This window comes from Sinocyclocheilus grahami, unplaced genomic scaffold, assembly GCF_001515645.1.
Source record: "Sinocyclocheilus grahami isolate Dianchi unplaced genomic scaffold, SAMN03320097.WGS_v1.1 scaffold981.1, whole genome shotgun sequence".
NCBI lineage: Eukaryota > Metazoa > Chordata > Actinopteri > Cypriniformes > Cyprinidae > Sinocyclocheilus > Sinocyclocheilus grahami.
The window spans coordinates 381,209-394,424 of NW_015506160.1; the positions used below are offsets into that span (position 1 = coordinate 381,209).

At 38.6% G+C, this 13,216-nt stretch overlaps 1 protein-coding gene across 1 annotated transcript in view; it reads left to right on the top strand.

Moving 5' to 3' along the window:
* Positions 1 to 2,777: 2,777 nt before the first annotated feature.
* Positions 2,778 to 13,216, top strand: part of LOC107565102 (PR domain zinc finger protein 10-like) — a gene marked incomplete at its 3' end in the record, with an annotated part of 23,987 nt that continues 13,548 nt past the window's right edge. Inside the window, exons 1-10 of the mRNA XM_016250301.1 lie at positions 2,778 to 3,106; positions 3,749 to 3,910; positions 4,737 to 4,796; positions 4,937 to 5,041; positions 5,813 to 5,993; positions 6,136 to 6,377; positions 6,466 to 6,666; positions 7,031 to 7,103; positions 8,636 to 8,753; positions 8,854 to 8,971. Of these exons, the coding sequence (XP_016105787.1) occupies positions 3,035 to 3,106; positions 3,749 to 3,910; positions 4,737 to 4,796; positions 4,937 to 5,041; positions 5,813 to 5,993; positions 6,136 to 6,377; positions 6,466 to 6,666; positions 7,031 to 7,103; positions 8,636 to 8,753; positions 8,854 to 8,971 (1,332 nt within the window). The remainder of the gene's footprint in view (positions 3,107 to 3,748; positions 3,911 to 4,736; positions 4,797 to 4,936; positions 5,042 to 5,812; positions 5,994 to 6,135; positions 6,378 to 6,465; positions 6,667 to 7,030; positions 7,104 to 8,635; positions 8,754 to 8,853; positions 8,972 to 13,216) is intronic.

Here is a 13,216-nt window from a genome sequence, read left to right on the forward strand (position 1 = left end):
TCATTCACTGCAGAGGATCCACTGGTGAGCAAGTGATGTCATGCTCAATTTCTCCAAATCTGGTCTGATGTATAAACAAACTCATCTACATCTTGAATGGTTTGAGGAGTAAATGTTCATTTTTTTCGTGAACTATTCCTTGAAGGATTATATGACACTGAAGACTGGAGTAAATTTCATGGAGTAAAAAAAATTCAGCTTTGCCATCAGAGGATCGCATCAAAATCTACCAACATGTTTAAAACTGTTTTTGCTTCTACACTGTACTTAATCTGTGCGTATTTGTCTCCTGATTCAGACATGACTTTTTCACTGCATGGAGGAAGCAATATTATGGAGAGAGGATGTGTGTTGTAGCTGAAAGCAACGGTTTGAAGTTAAAAGCGTCTTTATGATGGCTTTGTTTCTGACAAACGCAGCTGACTCCACAAGACTTTGAACTCTAATGCTAAAGTTCTCTAACTAGACCCGAGGGTGAATACATTTTCATTTCTGGGTGAATTATTCCATTAACGTGTAAATATTTGTATGAACAAAGAAACATTTAACAACTATGAGAAATTATAACTGCAGATTTCCCAGTTCTTGCTATGAGATGTGACCCCACGCATCCACCAAGGCACTTGCAAGTTCCCAGACATTTTTGGGAGGAATGGCCCTAACCCTCAACCTCTGGTTCTACAGGCCTCAGTGTAATGTGCACTCCTTCAAAGATAAACATGAGTCCCGATCATCACCCCTGGCGAGACAAGACCACGACTCGTCAGTGACCAGCACTTTTCACCAGTCCAGTCTGGGTCAGCGCAGATGGGTTTGTACGTTGTTACCGGTGATGTCTGGTAAGTTGTTGCCAACCTGTACCCATCACGCAGGTGTAATATTCAGATGTACTGACCTGTGCAGATGTTGTTACACATGGTCAGCCACTGCAAGGACGATCAGCTGTCCTTCCTGTCTCCATGTGGCACATTGCAATTCATTTCCCAAACTGGGCACAATGTGTCCGATTGAAGACCTTAATTTGTGAAAATATGAATTAAGACTTTTTTTAAGGGATGTTTCTTTCACATATGTGACCCTGGAGCACAAAAGCAGTCTTAAGTCGCTGGGGTATATTTGTAGCAATAGCCAAAAAAACATTGTATGGGTCAAAATGATAGATTTTTCTTTTATGCTGAAAATCATTAGTACATACAGTAAAGATCATGTTCCATGAAGATATTTTGTAAATTTCCTACCATAAATATATCAAAACTTAAGTTTTGGTTAGTAATATGCATTGCTAAGAACACATCGTTGCAGATAAAAAATCATGATATTGTTTATAATATCATAATATATTCATGCCTTTAGCAGATTAGAGCTGGGCAATAATATAGTTTACATTTTAGAACAATAGAAGCAATCAGACAGTTGAGATTTGCTATATATTATGTATCGCCCTACGTAAGTATACTGTGTGTATGTGGATAAAATTGGACATACTCAAGTATCCACATTTTTATAAAGAAGCCACTCTGGCATTAAATTTGGCATGAAATGCAAATTCACCCGGTCTGTTTCCTAAATGCATATCATAGATCTAATATCACTGTCGTTCGGCCTGTTTTGGAGGATGCATCAGGTGTCCTTTAATCACACACAATCCTTTTCACACATACCAATTCACGACAAATTAATTAGCTGAAAATGAATCAACACTGACCTTGTTCAGTTTCATAGCTATGCAAGACAAAAACACGATTTTTGAGGTATCATATTTTATCGAGGCATAAATGGTGCATAATGTAAACCACTGGGAGACCACAGACAGATGTCGTTACCTCTACTGCATTAACAGAAAGTCAGTTCGTATAAAATTCTAATCACTTACTAACTAGACCATCTCATTCAAGCGCTTAATGCTGAGAAGGACTGCACCCTCGAAGCCTCACTAGGATGCGTTCTTCCATTTGAGAAGCACCCTTAAAGGTGACATATCATGAAAATCTGACTTTTCCAGGTTTTTAGTGCTATAATCAGGTCCCCGGTGCATCTACCAACCAAGGAAACGTGAAAAATAATTAACCCAGTAACTTTGTTTTGGGAAGCCTTTTTCTGCAAGCGTCTGAAGAAACGCGCGCGTCTGATTTCGCTCCCTTGGTGACGTGGCAAAGGGATCTCATTATAATATTACCGCCCCTTAATCTGTAAGTTTACACCCACGGCACCGTCATTTAATTTCGTTTCATGCTGTGACAGCCACTTTCTGTCCGTGTGCTTCGGATGTGTGCTCTCAGAAAACCGTATATCAGAAGTTTAAACTCATATGTTTTAAAACGCATGATTTCAGCGCGATAAACATGATAATCAGAACCAAAACAGATGTTTTTAGCATGCACAAGCTGTAATGGCGCAGCTCTATTCTGGAAAAGGGGGCGGGGAGCAGCAGCTCATTTGCATTTAAAGAGCCAGGCCCGAAAAACAGCCCGTTTCTGCTTCCACTCAAAATAGGCATTTTCAAAATGATATTATAAATGATCTGTGGAGTATTTTGAGCTGAAACGTCACAGACACATTCTGGGGACACCAGAGACTTGTAAAAAGGGGCATAATATGTCTCCTTTAAACTCGCCCCTTCAAGTTCATGTCCACATTTCAACATCCAATCAACAACTAATGCATAGAACCAAATTTTAAATAGCTACATTTTTTTTGATAATCCATTTGCGTGGATGTATGTCACATTAAGAAAGAAAAGACCTAACAGTGAAACTATCTGAGGTGATGTGGCGACAATGTTGCATCCTATATTATACAGTGTATATTTTGTGATGATATGCTAATCAGGGCCATGGCCACCATAGACTTTGAAAGTAACTTTTCCCCCCAGTATTCAGAGTAGTGGTCAGTTCATATGGGTTTTTCATAATGGCTTATGCTATTTAGAGAAGTCGTGGAAATTAATAATGGCAATTTCTATAATGCATGTACAGGTGGTTGATGAGCGGTGGATAGGCGGAGGAGGTGTTCGGTCTCACCTCATACTGTTGCTATGGAGGCCAAGCAGGAGTCAACACCTGTGTGGAGTTCAGCACCCAACAATGACACTGGAAATACACCTCAGGTACAGCCAAACCTTGCTCTTTAGATTGATTAGTTATATGGAACTATTTAGTTACCTTAATTTCACATTTTTCAACAGAGAATCAATAAAGCATGTATTTATATTTCAATTTTATTGAGTGCACTACCCCTATCTCTTATACAACAAATGTTTTTAAGCTTCTCTATGAAGTATCTTGATTTTAAAAACCATTAAGCAACCATTAATTAATGCTTTTTATTTTATTTTGACTTTTTAAATTCTGAACAAACACAGGGCATCATATACTTGACTACTTTTTTATAAATGGTTACAGAGAACTACAGGCCATTATACATTAAACGACTAAAAGATCGCAAATCGGGGCAAAAATCTGGGCAAAAGCTGTTAAGTCTACTCCAGCTTTAAAACAATTGCGTTACAATTAAGCATGTTCTCCTGCAGTAATACAGTAAAAATCATGCAGTAATTGTCATGAAAATGTCATGATGCAAAAATGGTTCTTAAAAAGATGCTTTATTTTCCTAATGCTATACATATATATATATATATATATATATATATATTTATAATTTGTTTCTATAATTATTATTTTTTTTTGTGAAATCCCATGTTTTCATGAGGGTCACCTGTTTTCAGTATTAAAGCATTATGGGTGTGCAGGTGCATTTTGAGACCAGTGCGGTGGCTCAGATCGTGTACAGCGGCGAGCAGTCTGACCGCACTCAGCAGCAGGTTGTATATACTGCAGACGGAAGCTCCTACACCTCCGTCGAGTCTGCCGAACACACACTGGTATACATACACCCAGCCGATGGAACGCAGGTGAGTTCATCTACACTGCGAAGATGCACGGATTCAATCCTTGGCGCTGCCATCAAACAGGGTTAGAGTTCATAATGATCGTTGAAATGTAGAAGAGTAAATGAGAGACAAAGCAGCTTGTGAAGACATAATTTCGACAGGTTCACTTTTCAGAAATTGTATATATATTAGGGCTCTCGTTTAATCTAATGAATCAATTACAGGTTTCTTAAATGAATCTTGAGTAATAAATATTTGTTATTTTAAAGATTTGTTTAATGGCATTTGTTGGTAGCACTTAATAAGGTCCAATTTGTTTAATGCATTACAATTCAAATTAAGCAATTAGTCTGTTACAGTATTTATTCATCTTTGTTAAGGTGAATCAGTTGGCTGCTCTTGCTTGTGGAGCTGATAGTGTGATCATATTCTGTAGTGCTACCCAAAGATGTGGGGAAAAGACATTGAATGGCAAATAATGATCCCAGAAATGAACATGTCCCAGCCCTAAAATATATACATGACCGTGACAACATTCTTCACAACAGTTTGATTGAACATGTAACTGACCAGTTTCCTACAAAGCTATGCTAGTATCATATCCCACTCATCTCACTTTGTGTTTTCTTTCTTCCTAATTTCAACGCAATATTTAATGATGTATGTATGTACTTTGTAAGTAGCTGGATGACAGTTATCAGACTGCAAAATAAACCCCTTCAAGTGTGGTACAAGATCGATCACTTTGTTGGGTTTATTTTGTGGTAGTTACTGGCTGACTGAACTATATTTATATATGTACTCCTGCTGTAACTCAGGTTTACTGCACTTTTTCGTTCCTGTTCAGGCGGTGTTTACAGATCAGCCCCAAGTGGCCTACATTCAGCAAGATGGAACAACACAACAGGTAGTGTGGCGTTCCATAGCATTATCGTTTGTGTTCTTTTCTTTTCTTTTTTAACCTTATGAACAATAGCATGGGGGTGCAAATGTTATCTTTTAGGGAATGGCCATTGATGTTGACCACTAACATTATTGTTGCCTCAGGTGACTGTGCTGCTTCCAAGCGGGCAGAACATGAACACTGCAAATCTACACGTATTGAGTAACGTAGCCGATGGCCCACAGGCGATCCTGGAACCTGTGGCACAGGTGAAACTGCACTGCTAACATATCCTGCAGGATTTTATGTCTTTGCATTGACTTGGACTGGTCAACTCGAACCTCTTTTTAGTAGTGATAGTGTATTAGGTGATTTTAAGGAGCCAATCAAATTTAAATTTGATCATTTAAATGAAACATCTTTATTTATTTATTTCAAAAGTAGTTTATTTTCATAAGTACTCATTATTTTACTTTACTGTAGTAAAATTACAATAATAATGTCTACATTTCTTCACTTTCATGAGTTGCTCTTTTATTTTGGCAAACAAAAATGCTATTTATGTGAAAACCGGTTTGCAAAAGCGCCTTATTACAAATCTAGTGAAATACTGTAATCATCTTTCCACAAAAATGATGGAAATTATGCAAATGTGAAAATACAGCATAACTGGCACAGCGGCTCACGTCGCGTTCCCAAGTGTACATTAAATTCACACATGCAGACAGTTTGCTTCAAGCTGCTCTGAGACGCTGAAAACACAGACTCATGAGCTGCTCGCATGAACGCAGTGCTGTGCTTCACTTAGTTTGATTGACAGACACTTTTATCTTTATATGTTATTATGAGAACTTTAAAATTATTTCCAGTCCATTATGGCTGCCACAGTCTAGCTAATTAATAGGAAATACTGAACTGTTCACCTGAAAGTCTTCTTAACATTGTTCACAGGTATGAGACCACTAATGCAAATGATGTTTTATATTCTGTAAAGCAAGATTAACCTCCGATTGACTAGACACTGATTATTTTCCTAACAGAGCCAACTTGCAGTGACTAATGCAGCTCTCCCTAACATGCCGGAGGCCTCATCGAGTCCCCTGGGGGCCACAGATTCCACTGTGGATTCAGAGGATGAGGAAGAAGACAACGATAGCGACGATTCTGAAATGGACGACTGGGAACCCAGGACACCCCAGCCGTTCACCCCTCAGAACCTCTGTGAGTAGACAATTAACACTGAACTCTTAAGACTGTGTGGAGAAAGGAAATCATTTTTAATTCTCTTGCAAAATGCAAGGTACATACATGCATACATGAGTCACTTTTGAATGTGATCGTGTGTTATTATTTCTATGTGTAGGGTGTGAAGACTGTAATAATGCTAATCTTGGAGCATGCATGAAACACGGTCCGCTGCACCCCATCCTGAACCGCCCTGTGATGTCCAAGGCTCGGGCCAGTCTTCCTCTCGTCCTGTATATCGACCGCTTCCTGGACGGAGTGTTTACCAAGAGACGTATCCCCAAACGCACACAGTTCGGTCCTATAGAGGGGCCGCTGGTGCGACAGAGTGAACTGCAGGACGCACACATTCACCTGAAAGTATGACAAACCAGTAAACCCTAATCTTTTATTCTAAATAAAAAAAGCATTTAAAAGTCTCACATCCTGCTGCATTGCTCCTGTGTAGTTATACATGCTAGACCCTGAGAAAGAAGGCGAGAGGGCAGAGGACCTCTGGTTTGACCTGTCTAATGAGGAGCGATGTAACTGGATGATGTTTGTCCGTCCGGCCCAGAATCACATGGAGCAGAACCTGGTGGCTTATCAATACGGCTCGGACATTTTTTACACCACCATTAAGAACATTCAGCCCAAACAGGAGCTTAAGGTGGGCTGAAAGGAAAACTTGTCATCTATATCAAACAAAAAATTTGATTAGTAGTATTTTTTTATTTATTTATCTATTTATTTATTGTGCAATGGATTGCTACTAGTGTTAATTAACACTGAAGATACTATTGTAGTTTTTTTTGTATTTTGAATTAGATTTTATTTTTATATTTTCAATTTTAGTTTTTGTCATTTTTATTATTATTATTTTTAAGTGTATATAGTTTTTGTTCAGTTTAATACTTCAACTTCAACTAAATGAAAATGTGTAATGTTTGCTTTGCAACTAGCTGAAATAAAATATATATATATATTTTTTGAATATTTTAAGTAATGAAATTCACATTAGTCTTCTATTCCAGGTGTGGTATGCTGCATCATATGCCGAGTTTGTCAACCAGAAGGTTCATGATGTCACAGATGAAGAGAGAAAAGGTAAATTGTTATTGTCAGGGCCGATCCTCCCTATACGCAAAATGTGCAAGCTGCGTAGGGCCCCGAAACGCTCACAAAGACGATTTAATTTTAGTTTAGTTTTTTCATTTGGCCAGCGGTTATGAAAACATGAATGATCATTTCTTTTCATGCGGTGCGCTGTCGCCCTTTCTACGTAAAAATCAGTCAAATCATGTAATGTGAATGTTGTACAGTCTTGCTCGAGACTAAAAAAACGAGTTGAAAGCGTACCGAGCCGCAGAAGAGACACTGTTTCTCAAGCACTTTCCGCGAGCACGAATCGAGACGGAGTGAAACATGAACAAATGCGTTTCATTCATTCGTTCATAACCACTCATACCCCACTCCACCTTTGGAATTGAAAAATGTTTTTTTTTGAATTAATTCTAAAAAAATGCCAAAATATTTAATGCATTATTTAATTATTATACCATTAATAATTAACTTAATTTGTAGTTAACTAGTTAAGTATTTAAATAATTAACCCTACTAGGCTATTGGTGTCTGGGCTTATTAATTTATTTCTAAATTACATGAGACTTTGTGACTTCCTGCACTTGCTATACTTCATAGTCATTTTATAATAAATCCAAAAGCAAGACGTGAGAAAAACTAGGGAGTTGAAATGGCAACTGAGCTATTGGGGGATCCTCTGCTGCCATCTACTGGATATAATGGTAATTTCATGTCATTTTCATCTTAAGTCTTTGTTTTCCACCAGGAGAAACAAGTGAATTTTGGCGGAGTTAGGGACCTTTTTTTACCCATGATGAGTTTGCATCCCTGAAATTATATTCTTTGTTGAATTTTCCTGTCAAAATAGTGGAGTTCATTTGGAATTATTCAGCCTTTAAGAACAAGCAGAAGCCACTTCCAGTTTCTTTTCTAGTAGGCAGAACTAATGCGCAAACAGCAATTTCAAAAATCATTGGCTGGCTCTCACCTGTTAGCGTCACTGATGACCAATCACCAATGGCGATTGACTAAGGATGTAACTGTTAATTTCTCACAGCTCAATTCGTATTGCAATTTTGGGGTTCCAGTAAAGTAAAATATATGGTGTGGTCTATATTGTGTCCTAAAAAGGCTTATAATATAAATCAAATATAAATCAAAATAAAATAGAAACTGTTCGAAAGCAGCATGACAGGTAAAATCACTTGCTTGTTAAGACAGACTTTTTACAAAATGCACATTCATTTTAAATATGTACATTAATTTCGGTTAATAATATTTACGTAATATCGCGTCCATTGGGAATGAATGTAATGGAGCCTGAATGCATAAAGCTTCCGATGACATCAGTGAGGCTGATTACACACAGGTCGAAGCGATCAAAAAACGTCCATAATATATTTATTTATTCATATAACAACAATAGCAGTCATTAATTTAAAAAAGAATCACACTAAATGCTTATAAACTCCTCCTTTAACTATTTAACTTCTGATTTAACTTGTTTTTTATTTTAAGATTTTAAAAATATGTTTCTGTTGTGGTTCCTGGGTCAGTTTTACGCGAGCAGGAGAAGAACTGGCCGTGTTATGAGTGTAACAGACGGTTCATGAGCTCAGAGCAGCTTCAGCAGCACTTAAACATGCACGATGACAAGCTGAACCTCATCCAAAGGTTTGAATGCACATCAATGACTTGATTTCTCCGATGTTCATGATAGTATTCCTGACAGTGAGTCCATTTTAAGTGTCTGATAAAGATTGTTTTCTTCTAGGCCAAAGGGCCGTGGCCGAGGACGGGGCAGGAAGCGATTCGGCGCCGCAAGGCGACCAGGACGACGTATGAAATTCATCTGCCCACAGACTCCTGTTGAGAGTGCTGACAAGACACAGGTACAGTCTTTTAAAGCATTAGTTCACCCAAAAATTAAACTCACCGTCACGTCACGTCATTTCAAACCCATAATATTTCCGTCCATCTTCGAAACACAAATGAATTTCTGTCCCTCTACTAAAAGTCCATTCACCTAAAACCCCAAAACTCTGATGCTTCAAAAAGTTCATAAAGACATCATAAAAGTGAGCCATATGAATGGAACAGTTCAAAAAGTTTTCTAAAGGAGGCAAAATTGCATTATAAGATGAACAGGTTTAATTTAGGCTTTTATTCACATTTAAACATTGATTAACAACACACCTGGAGATCATCAAATATGGTAACAGCAGCTCAAACTTGTTTGCTTGATGCAGATTGGATTATATTTACCATCTCTTTATGAACGTTTTAAAGTTTTTGATTAGATTTTGTGCTAAACTTGTGTCTCTGCACCTGCTATAGGAGCTGTTAGCATCTGTAGATAAACTACCGTTTGAGGAGAGGACAGACGGAGCTCTCAACGGGCTGAAGGTGGTGGAGATGGCAGCCGAATCGATGGAGACTGAGACAGAAGAAGGGCTTGATACCCCAGCAACCTACACCGAGGAGCTGCAAGAGGAGGGGGATTCTGTCACCCCATCTCCAGCCACAGAAGTCCCGGGGTCTGCCAAAGAGGACCTGTCTCAGACAAGTCCCGAAGACCCTCACCTCACACCGCAGGACATGAGGAGGGCGAGGAGGATTAGGGTAAGATACGCCCGTCATGAGTGACCCACAACCTCAGATCTCTGCATTGTAGTGTGTTAAGTAGGTTAGAGTTGTTTAACAGTAGAGTGTATGTGGGTGTGTCTTTCTCTTTTGTTGCGTGCTGCACGTTAAGGTGGACTTGCAGGTAGGTCTAATGTGGGCCAGAGTGGAGTCAGAGGAAACTTCCTCCTTCAGTCAATACAGTGTTGACAGTCTATGACTCCCTACATCCCCATTACATCTGTCTGTATCAGTTCAGTCCTCAAGCTTCATCAGCCAGCAGAGTTAAAGGACAGCTGCTCCAAAAATGAACATTCATATCATTTAAGAGTAGCCATGTCACCCTGTTTGACCAAAAGGAGATGTTTAGCATGTCATGGGTGATCTTTGCTTTTATAATGAAAGTGAATGGGAAAGGACACTAGGGCTGGGTTGACGGTATTCATTTTGATGAATCGATATCAATTCTTAAATCCCAAGAATCAATCGTTTAGTCAATACTGCTTTCTGTTGATGCATGAACAAAACGTCGCTTAATATTATTTTTAGTGTGCCTTCCATGCAATAATCAAAAAAATGTTGGGCTTTGTTACTTTTAATATGAAACGAAGTCTAAGCTTTTAAATTGTCACTTTTATCATGAAATTCAAACAATAAATACCATTTTGGCACTGAGTGCACATGAACCAGTCATTTCTTCCTCTTAAATTTAAATGCTTATTTTTCAACAAAAAATTAGAGTAGAAGCATAATAACAGAAAAACAGGCTTATGTGTTTGGTAAGTTTTTGAGTATTGATTATTATATCTGAAACTTAATAGAAAGTGCATTTAATAGTTTGGACTGGTTATTTTAACCATTAATATTGGACTGGTTATTTTAACCTGTGATATTAATAGTAATGTACCAACTGATAAGTACATGTACCTGATATATATCCAAATGAATCAAAATCAGAATCTAATCAAATCAAGATCTTGTGAATTGAAATAAAACTGAATTGTGAAATCTGAATTGTGCTCCAAAAATAGTTGCTCCAAGTTACTGTAAAAATGATTCACACTACTGATACTACAGTTTGGCCAAAATAAAAGCCATATGGTTATGGCTATAAAATAAAAGCATGGAAATTATGACAGCCATGAATTTTAATACTAGCATTGTAAGTCATTCTGTTAAACATCTCCTTTTGTGTTCAATGGGGGAAAGTCTTTTGGGTTTGGAACAACATGAGGGAGTAAATGATGACAGAATGTGTTTTTTTTGTTGTTGTCTGAACTATAACTTAAAGTTACTACTGAAAGATTAAATCATTTCAGCATGCAAACACAACGACTTGTTTCAGCCATCATCTCTGTGACATACAGACCCACGCAAGTGCATTGTGTCATTGCTCACAAATCATATGAATTCAGTGTAAACTAAGTGATTCCTCATCACCCTGCTTGGATTGTTCACCTAGTCGTCTTCTCATTTCAAAAGTGTCCATTCCATGCTTTCTCTCTTCCCTTACCCAGAATGCCGCTCTCCAGCATCTTTTCATCCGTAAGTCCTTTCGACCCTTTAAATGTTCTCAGTGCGGGAAAGCCTTTCGAGATAAGGACAAGCTGGACCAGCACATGCGGTACCACGGGCGGGACGGCTGCCGTCACATGTGCCATCAGTGTGGTAAGGGCTTCCTGACGAACCTGACGCTCGAGGATCACCTGCAGTTGCACTGTGATCAGCGCATCTACTCCTGCCTCTTCTGTGCCGAGTCCTATGACAGATTGGACCTGCTCAAAGTACATGTGGAGGTTCACCTGGTCAACGGCTGCTTTTCCTGTCCTTCCTGCAAGAAAACCTTCACAGACTTCATACAGGTGTGATGTGCTAACAAACAGAATGACACATAATCACAAAGCTGTTTCTAAACCACCTCACTATGACTTTTTTTCTTTTCTTTTAAACTCTTCCTTTCCATTCCAAAACTCTGTAATTTTTAAAGAAACAGTTCACCCAAAACTGAAAATATGCAGAAAACTGACTCGCTCCAAGATGAGTTTGTTTCTTCATTGGAACAGATTTGGAGAAATGTAGCATTCCATCACTTGCTCACCAATGGATGCTCTGCAGTGAATGGGTGCCGTCAGAATGAGTCCAAACAGCTGATAAAAACATCACAATAATTCACAGTCCACTCCAGTCCACCAATTAACGTCATGTGAAGAGGAAAGAGTCCATAATCCATAATAATGCTTCCTCCAGCAAAAAAGTCCATTCCCTGTTTGTAGAGCTGTCTTAGACTCTTTTCGCTTGTAAACAGTGATTGATCTGTGCATATTTCTCTCCTGATTCAGACGAAATGTCAAACATCGTTATGATAAATTTATAACAAACGCGCAGCTTTTCACTTCATAAGACATTAATTGATGGACTGGAGTCATGTGGATTATTGTGATGTTTTTAGCAGCTGTTTGGACTCTCATTCTGACGGCACCCATTCACTGGATCCATTGGCTGAGCAAGTGATGTAATGCTAAATACATAAAAACTAAATGTGACTGATTATAGTGGAAGAAACCTTTGATAACAAGTGAATTTTCAAGGGGAAAAAAAGTGATCTGACCTTTTTAATATCTGATTACATGGCAGTATTCTTGTGTTTAATGATGTTTGATTAATCAATCATGTGTCTGTGTTGTGCAGGTAAAGAAACACGTGAGGAGTTTCCACTCAGAGAAACTCTTCCAGTGTATGGAGTGTGATAAAGCCTTCTGCAGGCCTGATAAACTACGACTCCACATGCTTCGCCACACTGACCGCAAGGACTTCCTGTGCTCCACCTGTGGAAAACAGTTTAAGGTGATTCACATATGCCAAGATGCATAAATGTATTTGCATATATGCAAATAAATGCAATGCATTGATGTTTATACATTTTTAAGGTTTTGAAGCCAATTACATTTGTTGCATTTGAAGCTTAGACATGAAGCCTACCTTAGAGTGTGTGTGTGTGTGTGTGTGTTTATTAACTTCTCATTCATTTTGTTGTGTGTTGTTTCTCCTTTGTTGGCTAGAGGAAGGATAAATTACGGGAACACATGCAGAGGATGCACAACCCTGAACGCGAGGCCAAAAAGGACCACATCCACCGCACCAAAGCTCTGAAACAGAAGGAGCCCACCACTGACTTTGAGAGCTTCATGTTTAAATGCCGACTCTGTATGATGGGCTTCAGGAGACGAGGGATGCTGGTATTGAAGTTTCTTTGTCTTCAGTTTATTTATTACATTTTTTGCTGTTTCTTAGCCTTTCCGAAATGAGTGTTTTTGAAATCATAGGCCACTTGTGACCTCTTTGTTTGTTTTCTTACTGTTCTGTCTACAGGTGAATCACCTGTCTAAACGACATCCTGAGATGCGTTTGGAGGAGGTTCCTGAGCTGACGCTGCCCATCATTAAACCCAACCGAGATTATTTCTGCCAGTACTGTGATAAGGTCTGGACTCCTTCAGTTCTACTGGGGTCGTTTAT